The following is a 12,856-nucleotide window of genomic DNA, read 5'->3' on the forward strand; positions in this document are numbered from 1 at the left end:
AAGAGAACCAGTGGTGGGAATAAGAGTGACAAATCAGCTCAGCAATAATCCCTCTGAATAAAGGTTTCCAAAGGCAGTCCAGATCATGTTATTTCTAGTCATCTCATCATTCTAGTTTTAGGTCTTACTTGTTTTTAATTCTAAAAATGAAAAATATTATCTTCATAACAAGTAACTAAGAATCTGACAAAATTGTTTGTCAGCTATTCACATTTTGTAATAAAAAGGAAAATGAAAAAGAAGAATAGAAGAAAATGAAAAAGAAAAAAAACAGAAATAAAGGAAAAAATGAAGAAGCAAAAGAAAAAGGAATAGAAGAAAAATAAAAAAAAAAATGAAGAAGAAGAAGCAAAAGAAAAAAAAATAGAAAAGGAAAGAAAAAAAAATAAAAAACATTTAAATATATCTCTGAGTCACAGACTATGTAGCTTGGCAGGTTTCCCATGGTATGATCCAGGATTCCTTGGCAAATGTTTCTTGGCTTTAGCTTTTTTAGTTTCTTCACCGTCACCTTGTTGCTCTTATTATACACACAGGCATACAAACTCCTAAACTTAATTACTACAACTTGTCCAACTTCAAAAATTCCCTGTGCCACTTTCATGTTCTGCTGCTATAATCTTTCCCCTTGTATTTTTCTTTCCACTATGTCAAATTACAGTGGTCTTTCTTTTACCAGCTTCCACAGCTTGCCTCTCTAATGCCTTCAAAGCAGCAGCTACCTGTTCTGAAATTGCTGCTCTTCTTCCTGGCACTTGTTGCTGCCTTTTCAGCATTACTTGTCCAAAAAACAAGTTATACCTCTCCCATCCATGATGCTCTTCTGATTTTTAGGGAGTTCTTTTATAACTTCATTTCGTATATCTGGACTGTTAATATAGAGACTTTTCGCCATGAATATTGTACATTTTCAAGTCAGTAATCAAGAGATTATCCTTCTTCTTTTTCTGTGGTCACAAGGAAGGTGATCGGATTCCCAGTGGCTGTTTTCACCACACTGAGCTAATGGGCTAGCAGACAAAATCCAGATAGGTATTTTGGAAGCTATTTCTTACTTATCTAGTTCTTACATATCTAGCCTTGGATGCAATTGTATTGGCAAGAGTAGAATTGCCATAATAGTTCTCTAATGTTTTGGTTAGAAAAATAATTTCTTGACTGCTCTTTTCCCCTCCTCAATGCTGTTTTTCTTTACATGAGCTTTCTCCCACGTATCCATTTTATTGTATTTTAATCACTCAGTATCAGAAATTGAAAAACAGTTTCCAATCAGAATTTCACTAATTGATTCAAAATGTCAGCCACTGACAAGAAAACTGCTGAACTATTTTCCTGTGCCTCAATGCATGTATTCTTATAGTTAAATTTTTATATTTTTTGCTTGTGGCTGCACTACAGCGTACACTAGAGCAGCATTTATCAACACCTTTAGTTCCAATTCCTATGAAAATTCTAACTTTTCTTACACTAAGTTACAGACTGTCTTTGCTTTGTGGACCACAGGCTGAAAGTAAAGCCTAGAAGTAATGTGGTCAGTTTACAGTTAAACCTCATTTATCTCTGGGGTGTCATTGCATTGTCACTGTATACAATACTTTTAGAATTGCTTTGGCATGTTAGCAGAGTTTCACTAGGGAGAAATTTTTTCACAGAGACTTGCTTAGCAAATGTTTATATCTCAGTTTTTACTGAGTAGCACAGACATGAAACACAGTGTCTATAAAATAAAGTACTCAACCTTTCAGGCACCCATCTCCAGTTCAGATAGACGGAATAATCAGTGAAGGTGAAAATCAGCATGAAACAACGTGAACTGAGTATATTCATTTGGACAAGAGAAAAGAGCATAAAGTTGGTGAATGGTGAAATCTAATTTGTTCAGCTAAATATAAGTATGAGAGCCTTTCAGCCAAAGGATTAGTGGTGTAAGTCCTGCTAAACTATAGGCAGATGCTGACATGTTGAGGATTTGTGAGGTTTTACATGTACATTGCAACCTTATGTCATGATCCGTTCTTTTATTTATGTGTTATCACAGAATCCCAGAGTAGTTGAGGTTGGAAGGGACCTCTTGGAGGCCATCTGGCCCAAGCCTCTGCTCAAGCAGGGAAACCTAGAGCGGGGTGCCCAGGCCAATGTCCAGGTGGCTTTTGAAGATCTCCAGTGAGGAATACTCCACAGCCTCTTTGAGCAACCCGTGACAGGGTTTCGTATTCTACACAGTAAAGACGTTCTTCCTGATGTTCAGGGGGAACCTCTTGTGTTTCAGCTTGTGTCCATTGCCTCTTGTCCTGTTGCTGGACACCATGAAAAAAGCCTGGCTCTGTCCTCTTTACACCCTCCCTTCAGGTATTTGTGTACATTGGTGAGATCCCCCTGAGCCTCCTCTTCTCCAGGCTGAACAGTCCCAGCTCTCCCAGCCTTTCCTCATTAGAGAGGTGCTCCAGCCCCTTCATCATCTTTGTGACCCTCCTCTGGACTCTCTCCAGTACTTCCTTGTCTCTCTTGGACTGTGATATAAAAAGGTAGATTTATCCTCTGAAAACAGTCATAATGCAGACTCATAGCTAATATCAATTTCATTGTGTAGGTGCATCTTCTTTCTGTACCTCGGGATCTTGTTCCATTATAACTCCTAGCTCGCAGAGATACATGCTCATTGACTCATTTATTTTATCAGGATAGGATAATATGATGTCTCCAACTCACCTTCACATCTCTAGGCTAAGGGCACTCTGATCCCAGATTAGAAATGAAAAGTTTTTTCCTCCAGTCAGTGGACAGCTTCTTTTGAGAAGCACTGGATAAAGGTCTAGCTCCAAGGAGCTAGAGAAGGACTGGTCAAATAAGACAGACACCTGTAGATGCCCTGAATCATTTCCCTCTCCACTTCTCCTCCCCCTACTCCACCTCCACCCTCCCCCCCCCCCCCCCCCCAAAAAAAAAAAAAAAAAGAAATCAGCAACCAACAAAAATAAAAAAGTATGGGATCAAGACAGCCTTTGAGACTTCTTGAGCTAATAGGGAAATTAAATCTGCTTTTTGGTGCAGCATAATTTTTTTCTGTCCCATATTCTTCCTTGTTCAGTTGTGTTTTTTGTAATAGCAATGGTGTTGGAGCCCTGGATTTTGAAGTAAGCAAAGTCAGAGAAGGTTAAGAGGATCAAGGAACCATGCAGAAGCCAAGTGTATTCCCATGTATAACCCTTTCCTCCACTGGAAATGAAAATATCCCTCTTTCCTGAGATGCGCATACACAGACTTTAGGAGTTTGTTGAAGTCAGAGGACAAACACAGCTTCTGTCACAGGAGACAGAGCTAGGTCCATGCCTTTCTCTAGTAATAAAGAAGGAATTCTACAAAATCAATCTTTCAGAGTGTAACCAGTCTTACACAGATTATCATCACAGAGAGGAGAATATATCCCCAAGTAAGGACTTCTGGATTCAGTTTGCATAAATAAACCTCAGGGAGTGAGTGGGTGAGTGAGTCAAGTGAAAGACACAAAGAACAAAGGTGAGATTTTACATTTCTGTGGCTGCTGGGTGTGCTCCCAGTTCAGTGGTACTGGGAGAGCTACCATCCACCTTTAAGAGTAGCATTAAAAAATTATCAGCTTGAGGTAGAACTTCCCATACATGGTGTACTGGACTTGCAGTGCTGGCAACTCATTGGTAAAGACTAACTAGCGCCAAAATGTGAGATGAGTTCTTCATACAGCTGCTGATTAAGTGGATCTACTTCCCCAATCATCCGTCCAATATTCCAATTGAACTGCCAGCCAAAATTCATGAGGCAAATTTCATTACATTAGTGGTGCCTAGCCTAGAGTTGGCATTCTGCTGTAGTCATGATGGTGGGATGGATAGGAGTCTGAAAGATGAATTAATAATGCTTCATTATGATGAAATATCAAAGTATGTTGGAAGGTCACCTTGTGTTGTATAATTACATATTCAAAAGAATTTAAATTCTTTCTTCAGCCCTCAGTGAATCTGAGACAGCAGCAGCGATGGGAAAAACCTCTCTTAAAAATCCCAAGAATCATACTTGTTTTGGCATGACACTGCCTAAGGTGATTTGCGAACAAAGCTGACTTTGCCAAGCTTTCACATTAACACAAGGTTCAGCATACATTTTAAAACACTAAATCTGCTTTCCTTTTGCATGGATAGGATTATTTGATTGTGTATTTTTGTTAGTTTAAAGGGCCCCAATATTCTAATGCTACAGCTGAAGTGAATTTCTCAGAGTAATGAAGAATGTATATTCATAATTTTAAGAAGTCATTCAAAAAACTTCTAAGGTTGTCATGTTGTCTGACTTTGGAAGATAAAGATAGTATCTGCTGCCACAAACAATACCTGGATTATAGCTACTGACCATCCTGAAAATCAGGCTCAAAACTGACAGTAGAAGTAGAAGCTTATATCTGAAAAGTTTTTTTTCCTTTTTTTTTTTTTTTTCTAGAAATCAGTATTGCCAAGTACCTTGAAGCTTATAAAGTACAGAAGCCTCTAAGTATGAGTTGAAACAGTCTTGTCAAAGAGGCTGCTGTTAGTAAATATCGTGAATATCTGAAAAGCAGTGCCAGCCATTATTTATCATTTATTCAGAGTCATAGTAAATAAAGCCCTTGAACAGGCTACCACATTTTAGCCCGTCAGTTTAAACTGGTGTCATATGGTTTCAAATTGGTCTTGATGAAATTGTCCTCTCAGTGTCCCTGCCCAAAGCAGCTTGCAGTGTAAGTTGATAGGACATGTCCTGGATGGCAGGTATGGAGGCAAAATGCACGTTTAGTTCATCAGCATGTATTCCAGTTATTGCTTTGCTCTTTTTCTTGGTGGCACAGATTTCTGCAGGCATTATTATGTCTGAGAACTGTCACTGTTCACTGGGTCTGCTTGGTATATTTGGTGTTGAGCCACAGATGAGCAGTGACATGGAGCTCTACTGTCCGTGTGGGAGTTGCAAGATGTATGACAACCATTTCTCATAATTAATGCATGCTTGGCAACAGGAGACCAAATCATACAGCTGCTCCTGCATGCGGACAATGAGAGACGATGGACCATATCTGAGTACTTCTTGTTGTCCCAGTGTAGATGGGAGAGGTCTTCTCTTGTAAAGTGTAAGATCTCTGGTTATCGCAGCCTTTAAGGACCTTTATCAGAAAGAAGAAAAGGAGTATGCAGAGAGAGGCAGGAGAATTAACCTTTCTTCAGAATCAAAGCCTGAGAGTGAAAACATGGGCATGTGCATGGTCTGTCAAGTCCTCCTGCCTCCATTGACTAGTTTGGGAAACTGTAACCATAATCTACAGCTTGCGCTGTACTCCAAAAGAGAGGTGTAGCCTGACTACTAGTTGACCCAAGTTAATATTTCAGTTTGCAGCATGTCTGGATTGCATTTCTTGGAGTAATCTACCGTGTATGACCACATCTTGTTGAATGAAAATGGTACGCAGCATCAGGGGCCTGTTCTTCACAGGTGTCCTTAGTCTTGACTGGATCCTTAATCAGCCACCAGTAATCTGCTGGAATCTCTTGGGAGGTTAGACATAAAATTGCACTGTTCATCACACCTTACTGTACTCCAGGCAAAGAAAACAGTATAGCCATGTAGCCGTACAAATCTGAATTTCATATTTTAGGCATTATGGGGTGATTGTATTTTGTAAAGATATTTTAAGTTGCACTTTGAGAAGAAGACGTGTACCGCTCTCTGAAAGCATTTTTAGTCACTGTGTTTTCTGAACGCTTTTGGAGATTCCACCTATTAATTTGTGTCTTTCCTGAATATATCTTTATTTATGCAGCAGAAGTATTCCTCTCCTTCAAGGTAAATTCTGTATTGTTTCACACTCCATTCTTTACAGACCTTCATAATTGCATTGTCATTTATTTGACCCTTTAAACTTAGGAGTATGTATCTGATATACAATGAATTTAATTTTGAATTTATACCATAATAATACATCTTTATTATATTTTAATGAATTGCATGGCATTCACTCTGTTTTTGTCTCTTGAAACAGCTGTTTAAGTATGTTCTTTATAATCAAAAATATTTTGTTAATGATATAGTTTAAAGGATAATATTAGCTGAGAGAAACTTATTTCATTCACATTAAAGGACACAAATTCTCAAAAGTAGCATATTCAAGAATATGTTTCATCTGCCCTGTTGTTTTGTTTTTTTTTTATCAATTTTAGTAGGAACGTGAAAAGTACACTTACAGACTGGATAAAGCATGAAGGCAAAAGAAGTGAGGTCTCAGAAAAATACCATATTTTCACCCTACATTGGCAGCTCTCAATGGCAAATATAAATTTAGATTAATTAAAGCAAGTCACATACTAAAAATATTTCTTTTTTTTTTTTTTTCAGACCACTCTTCCGTGGAAATTCAGATGTTGATCAGCTAGGAAAAATCTTTGAGTAAGTAATATCTAGTTGCATTATGTCAGTATCTGCTTAATATTGAAACATTGTGAGGTTTTTGACATGTTTTTAATGCAATAATGTGTCTAGAACAAAGTATTCCTAGAACATATTTCCTATTGCTACCCTATGCAACCTGATATTTCCGTTCATTCTGTGTTAGAGTGGGAGGAGGAAGCAACAATATGGAATATAATTCTGCAGAACTAACAGCCATCATCAGGAAGTTATGAGAAACTTCTGTTTGGGGCTTTTTAAATCTCTTAAACATATTGTGTGTATACTATTCATGGATTTTCCCAAAGTTAGATTCAGAAGATTCTCTTCACTTGCAAAAAAAAAAAATGCAGAATTTTCATTTTTCAGTAATTTCTTTGTAGATTTCAGAAAATAACATTAGAATCCTTTATGACTATAATTAAACTGAAATGCTGAAGGTGTTTACCAACAGTTTCTTCATGGAAAAGCCTTCTGTGCATAAGAAATAAGAAAGTAGCTATTAAAAATATTGCACAGCCTGTTAAAATGTGTAACAGTCCAGATAATTGTGAAAGCAGAAGCAATATCAGCATACAATATGTTTGGTTGGAATTAACTAATTGGCTTTATTTTAAAACCATTTTAAAATTCTAGGAGTTTGTGTTTTTCTTCTTCAGATAAATAGGATATGTTGAGGAGGTGGAGAGGCTATGAAATCTCTGATGCTTAAGAGAGATTAACTCTCTTCAAAATTATGTTCTTATTAAAAAATAAAATAAAATGGCTGGTATTACCAATATGATAATTAAGTAGGAATATACCTTTCTTTTTCTCATAAAAGCTCTTCAGAGCAAGGAATGGCTCTGAATTTATAAGAACTGTGTAAACTTAAGATCCAATGTACACGGCACGTCATTAGGAAATCAGACCCATCTACAGCTGGTCCCATGCTACAGAAGGAGTGCTCGTTTACCTACCTCTGTCTTCCCTTTTATATGGGGGGGCTGCAGGAATCTAGGGATCTGCATGAAAGCAGAAACGGAGAGAGAGAGAGAGAGAAGGCTGAAACATTACTCTTTCAAACTTATTTCAGAGACAAGATAGTAAAATTTCTAGGGAAAAGAGCTTAATTGGAATAAATAATGAATTTCTTTGTTTAGCCATGTTTCCAGTTCACAAATCATAACAGATTTGTTTCTAAGGATTTTCATTATTTAATATGAGGTTCCTAAATTGCAGGTCTTGATTTCACACAGTTGACTTCCTTTTCCTGCATACCATACCAGTGTATGTGACTCACTTGCGTGGTTAATTTGTCATGCGCTGAATAGCTCTTCCTGCACAATCCAGAAAAATCAGTCCTTAAAGTTTACTTTTTCTTCTTCTGCCAAAGCTACTCTTTTAGTCTTACAAAATTCTGCTTTATTAAACAAAGACAGTTTGGATACATGCAACATATTTTTAATAATAATAACAATAATAATAAAGACATAGCCGTGGTTTATTTAAAGGATTTTTATTTGTTTATTACATTAAAGGAGAAAAATCCAAATTAATTGGGATAGGATTAAATGGGGTTGATAGCAGCAACCTCCGATGGGATCTTTTCATCCCTAGGGGGCGAGATTACCTGTGCAGAAAAGAATTCATCAAGAAAAGAAAATGCCGTGCTAATTTTAGAATAAATTCCTTATTACACGTTTATTTAAAGAGAAAGTTTGCTTTTGTTTCTTTTTGTGCAGTTCTCCTTAAATAGTTCAAAAGTCTCTTGCTTGGGTTTGGGGGTGAGGGGGGGGTATGCTAAATAGTGTTTATTTTGTGTTTTCACAGCTGGAGAACCCCCTACAGTTAGGCATAGTTCTTCTTGTAGGAGGATTGTTTCTTTCTACAGTAGTGAGTCATTCTCCAGACTAATTTGGACAGAAAGTAGTTTCAGGATTTTCATGCATGCTGGACTGATGTATTCTTTCAGATAATCGGGCTGTGGTCTACCTTTGTTTTACATGTGCGTTCTGATCTGCGTCAGGTAAAATTCCACTGCGTTTGAGGGTAAATCCCTAGGAGGTGGCCCAAAACAATTTCCTGCTTTTCCAGGACACCGTCAGCGTGTGGGATGTCCTCACAGATTTCAGGGTAAATGCCGCAATGGTGTGAGCAGACTTGTCTCTCATTGTGATCAATGGGAGTGGAAAGTACTCAGCATTTCTCAAGACCAGGCCTGAACCTTTGGCAGGAGGTGAAACTCATCCAAGATACTCCCAAACTTAGTCACTGAAATGGTAGTGCTACCAGACCAGAGTGAGGGCATCTACTCAGACATTCATTATTAAGAGTTTTGAATACTACGTGAGTGTGTAACTAAAAATATCTTTCCTTTCCACTCTTGGTCTTCTCCACCCTACCTGCCTGACAGGCTGCCTCCTCATTTCTTTTTGTTAGTTTTGCCTGTGCTTATTCTGCCCTCTTCACGCTCTCTCATGCAAACATTAAAAAAATGGGACTAACCAAACACTTTTGAATGGCAGGCTAAATGTCACGGTTATTTAAAATATTTAACTCCCCCATCCTCTTATGGTGCTATTTGTGTTACATTTAATACAGGTTCAGATCCTTGAACAGCTAATCACATAGCTTTAACCACTGTGGCAAAGAGCATTGCCCCATACTCCTGACATACCTGTGGTTATAAAAAATAATAATAATTTAATTTTTCGTACAGTTTTAACTCATCTTTTCCCAAGAGTTGTGGTGTTTTCTGATGTACTAAAGTGAAATTGTCCTGAGATTTTAATTGCTTTGCCCTTCTAGTCATGCAGTGTTGTTTGTTTTTGTTTTTTTTTAGCTGAGCCAAATTACAATCTAAAACCTATGTAGACAGAGGTGTAATTCTACCAAATTCAGTGAGGTAACATACGACTTACATCAAAGTTTTTGACCCTAGGCTTCACCCAGTCTTACCAGCCTCAGTAAGAAGAAAGGTCAATGCTGCTCCCTAGTGGCATTGGGCTTAGTGCAGACCCAAGTATTTATGGTTCCTTCTCCTCTTACCCTGTCAGCATTTCAACTAAAAATCTCAACTTTACAGGCTGTAAAGATTGATTTTCCATAAAATCTGACAAGTACTGTGTGGTCTTTTCTATAATTTCCATCAGAAATTGGCATTTCACCACTACAAACATTAAAATCAAACTAAAACATGAAATGTATGTGACATGATCCAACATTAGAGGTTTACCTACTATTTCATTTATTTGGGTTTTGCAATCTTAGCATACTTATTTAATGAGTTTAAATACCTTCTATAGTTTAAAGTAATAAAGACAGAAATTATAAAAATAAATTCAAATATTTTATTAAAGGGTAAAAAACAACTAAAATACAATGGAAAGTAAAGATATAAAGAACTAGAGTCCTGTGCCACTTCTGAACTGAGACTTTGAAACCTGTATTGTGAAGCAAATAAATTGTTTAACTTTAGGCAACAATTCCTGCACATAGCTTTGAAGCATTATGAAACATCCCTTTTATTGCCTTACCCTCATCTTGACCCATACTCTTCTCTCAATCCCTATTCTTGTGAATAAAGGTCCTTGCATGCAATTCCCCTTTGAAACTTACTGCTTTTAATCATCCTGGAGTGACATATGTTGCACCATCCAGTCAAGAGCTGAGCAAATTTCTTCCAAAGCACTCAGTCTTTTTTCAACAAAAAGACTCATAAAATTGAGACCTAGGCCAGAAAACTGTGCTGGCCACAGAATGATTTCTACATTGAAGGCCTACACTCATCACCCTCTATTCACAGTGATCAGTGCCTTACTGTACAACTAATCTCATTTAAACCAAAAGACTTACTCATAAAGTAAACTGCTACTCAGTATATTCAATACAAAGGGAAGACTGTGTAAATGTCCAGAGCTGACATTATGTTTTGCCTTTCACAGTGTAATTGGACTCCCAGAAGAAGAGGACTGGCCTAATGATGTTGCCCTTCCAAGAAATGCTTTCGCTTCCAGACCTGCACAACCTATTGAAAAATTTGTACCAGATATTGATGAACTGGGCAAAGACTTGCTTCTCGTGAGTTTCCGTTTGTTGTTCTCCAAACCACATGATTGATAGCCACATGCCAAGAAACATTTATATTTCCATTTAATGAGCTTATTAAAGAAAAACTCAAAAGCAGGTAGGCAAATTCATGTAAATCTATGAAACATCAGTACAAAGACACCACCTTTGACTCATGAGGTGTCAAAAGTAGGAATAGTTGGAGGCTAGGAAACTGTCAGGCATGTACATGTTCTGCATGTCTTTATACCATATGCTTTGATCCTCCTTGCTGACTGCTCTTGTGTCACTGATTCAGCCACTCTTGTGGTATAAGCCTGAGCTGAGTACAGAAACTGATCTACCATTTTTCATAGTATAGTGGGCTGAGTGCAAAGCAGAAAATAGGCTGTAGAAGCAGATTACATCTGCGTGCCTTCTACTGAATGCTGGAAACTTCCAATTTGGAATTCACCAATTAATCATTGCCTCTTAAACATGGCAGGATTGAAAAGAAGCAAACAAATTGTGCTGGTAAAGCTGGTAAGATTGAATTTAATTAAATTATTTTCAATATTTCTACAGATATTTTAGAATCCTTGACCCTCAAGTTCAGTCTTGGAATTGAATATTGAGAATGGTCTTGCCTCAGAGTTTGCCTTTTGCTGTGCTTGTTGAAATCTAGCTATATTTGCTCTCTGGAAGCCTTTGAAAGAACTTGGTTCACTTGAGCTCAGTAGAGTGGGGTCAGTGCAAATCTTGAAAGATTTTCTGCATCCCTTCAAGCCGTTCCTAGCTCCAGTGAAATTATCTCTATATAACAGCAGGTCATTCTCCACTGTCCTTATAACTGCAGCTGTGATAAAGTGGACTGCATCTGGACACTTGAAATGATGGGAGAAATGCATCTTTTGTGCTTGCAGGCAGCTTGGGAATGGAAGCTAGACATGGGAAAATAACAAGATTTTGAGAACAACAAGGACAAAAGCATGTCAATGAGCTCAGTGAGTGTGAGACATTGATGGGAGGGAAGAAGAGAAAAATACCTGTGCCTAGATGGTGAGGTGGGAAGTTGTTACTGTTAGACAAAAAGATGAGAAGTGGAATTTCTGAGCTGGCTGGACAAAGGCAGGGATACGGATCTTGAAAAACAGCAAGCAAAGTAGAGCTAGGAAGAAAAGGGAGAATTCCCAGTGGGATGATATGAAAGCTTTTATGAGGGAACCTCAGAATGGAAGTCTACCATCACCTGAACATAAACAGTGGAATTAGAATGAAAAGCAGGGAACAAAAATGTATCTGCAACAAGCAAGCAGGGTTTGGAACAAGGCAGAAAACATTTAACTTAAGAGGAATAGACCCAAGATCTGTGATCACTTTAGCACAGCTCTGAAATGGCTGAATGAAATGCAGTTTAAGGTTGTCATTGCTCTTGTTACCTACAAAAAGTGGAATCCCCTACTTCCATCTCAAAGGATGTATCTGTCTGGGAGTGTTTGACACACTGACCAGCCCCACTGCTGTCATTATTGTGGCAGAAAGCTGTGATCTAAAGGTTTCACCTCAGTGATAAGTCATGTGGATATTTAGTTATTAAAAGTCACTGCAAGAGTCCAAGACTGCAGTATGCCAGATCCAATACAGACACAGAATAAACAAACAGTTAAAGCTCAGATAACTAAATTACAAAACAACAATACTGTAACATGAAGTCAGTGAAAAATATAAGGAGACAATAGTACTGACCAGCATGAGGAGCAGAGCTTTCAGCACACTTACAGACTGGCATTGATGAATTTTGAATGTTCCTTCAGACTCTTCTTTTATTTCAGCATAATGGAAATGTTCTGGTTTTTGGTTTTGGTTGTTTTTTGGTTTTTTTGGGGGGGGTTGTTTTGTTTTGTTTTTCCAAAAGATCTAGGAAAGCAAACACAAAACATTAACATACAAAGGGTATGAAGTCAAAGACCCAACACCTGTAGAAACATTGAGCTTAGGAATTAACATAAACCTTATAACACAATCTGGGTTATACCCACAGAAGATGAGTATATTGAATACTGGGGGGATTCAGAAGCTATTCATGAATAGTTGCTCCCTGCAGTCTATGAGACAGATGTCCTGTGCATCTGAATTCAAGAAAACCTGAATTCTGGGATTGCCTAGACTATGGATATCTTAATTTTCGAACTTGATATTTTCTATTAGCTTTGAGGATGCTATACTGTAACCCAACCGCTTGTTTTAATATGCATAACCATCTTAACATGCAGCAACTGCTGTGACCTGTGCCCCTGTTGTGCCTCATACTGATCGTAAATTGACAGTGACATGCATAAATAATTGACAGTGACTTGCAATGTTAGCAATTATAACTCTACAT

General features: G+C 37.8%; 1 protein-coding gene across 2 annotated transcripts in view; it reads left to right on the forward strand.

Annotated features, from left to right (window-relative positions):
• Window positions 1–12,856, forward strand: part of CDK6 (cyclin dependent kinase 6) — a 140,861-nt gene that overhangs the window by 114,170 nt on the left and 13,835 nt on the right. For both annotated transcript variants that reach the window (XM_027450782.3, XM_027450783.3), the window contains exons 6-7: window positions 6,394–6,444; window positions 10,371–10,506. In XM_027450782.3, coding sequence (XP_027306583.1) covers window positions 6,394–6,444; window positions 10,371–10,506 — 187 coding nt within the window. The remainder of the gene's footprint in view (window positions 1–6,393; window positions 6,445–10,370; window positions 10,507–12,856) is intronic.

The sequence above is a fragment of the Anas platyrhynchos genome, chromosome 2 (assembly GCF_047663525.1).
Source record: "Anas platyrhynchos isolate ZD024472 breed Pekin duck chromosome 2, IASCAAS_PekinDuck_T2T, whole genome shotgun sequence".
In the NCBI taxonomy this organism is placed as follows: Eukaryota; Metazoa; Chordata; class Aves; order Anseriformes; family Anatidae; genus Anas; species Anas platyrhynchos.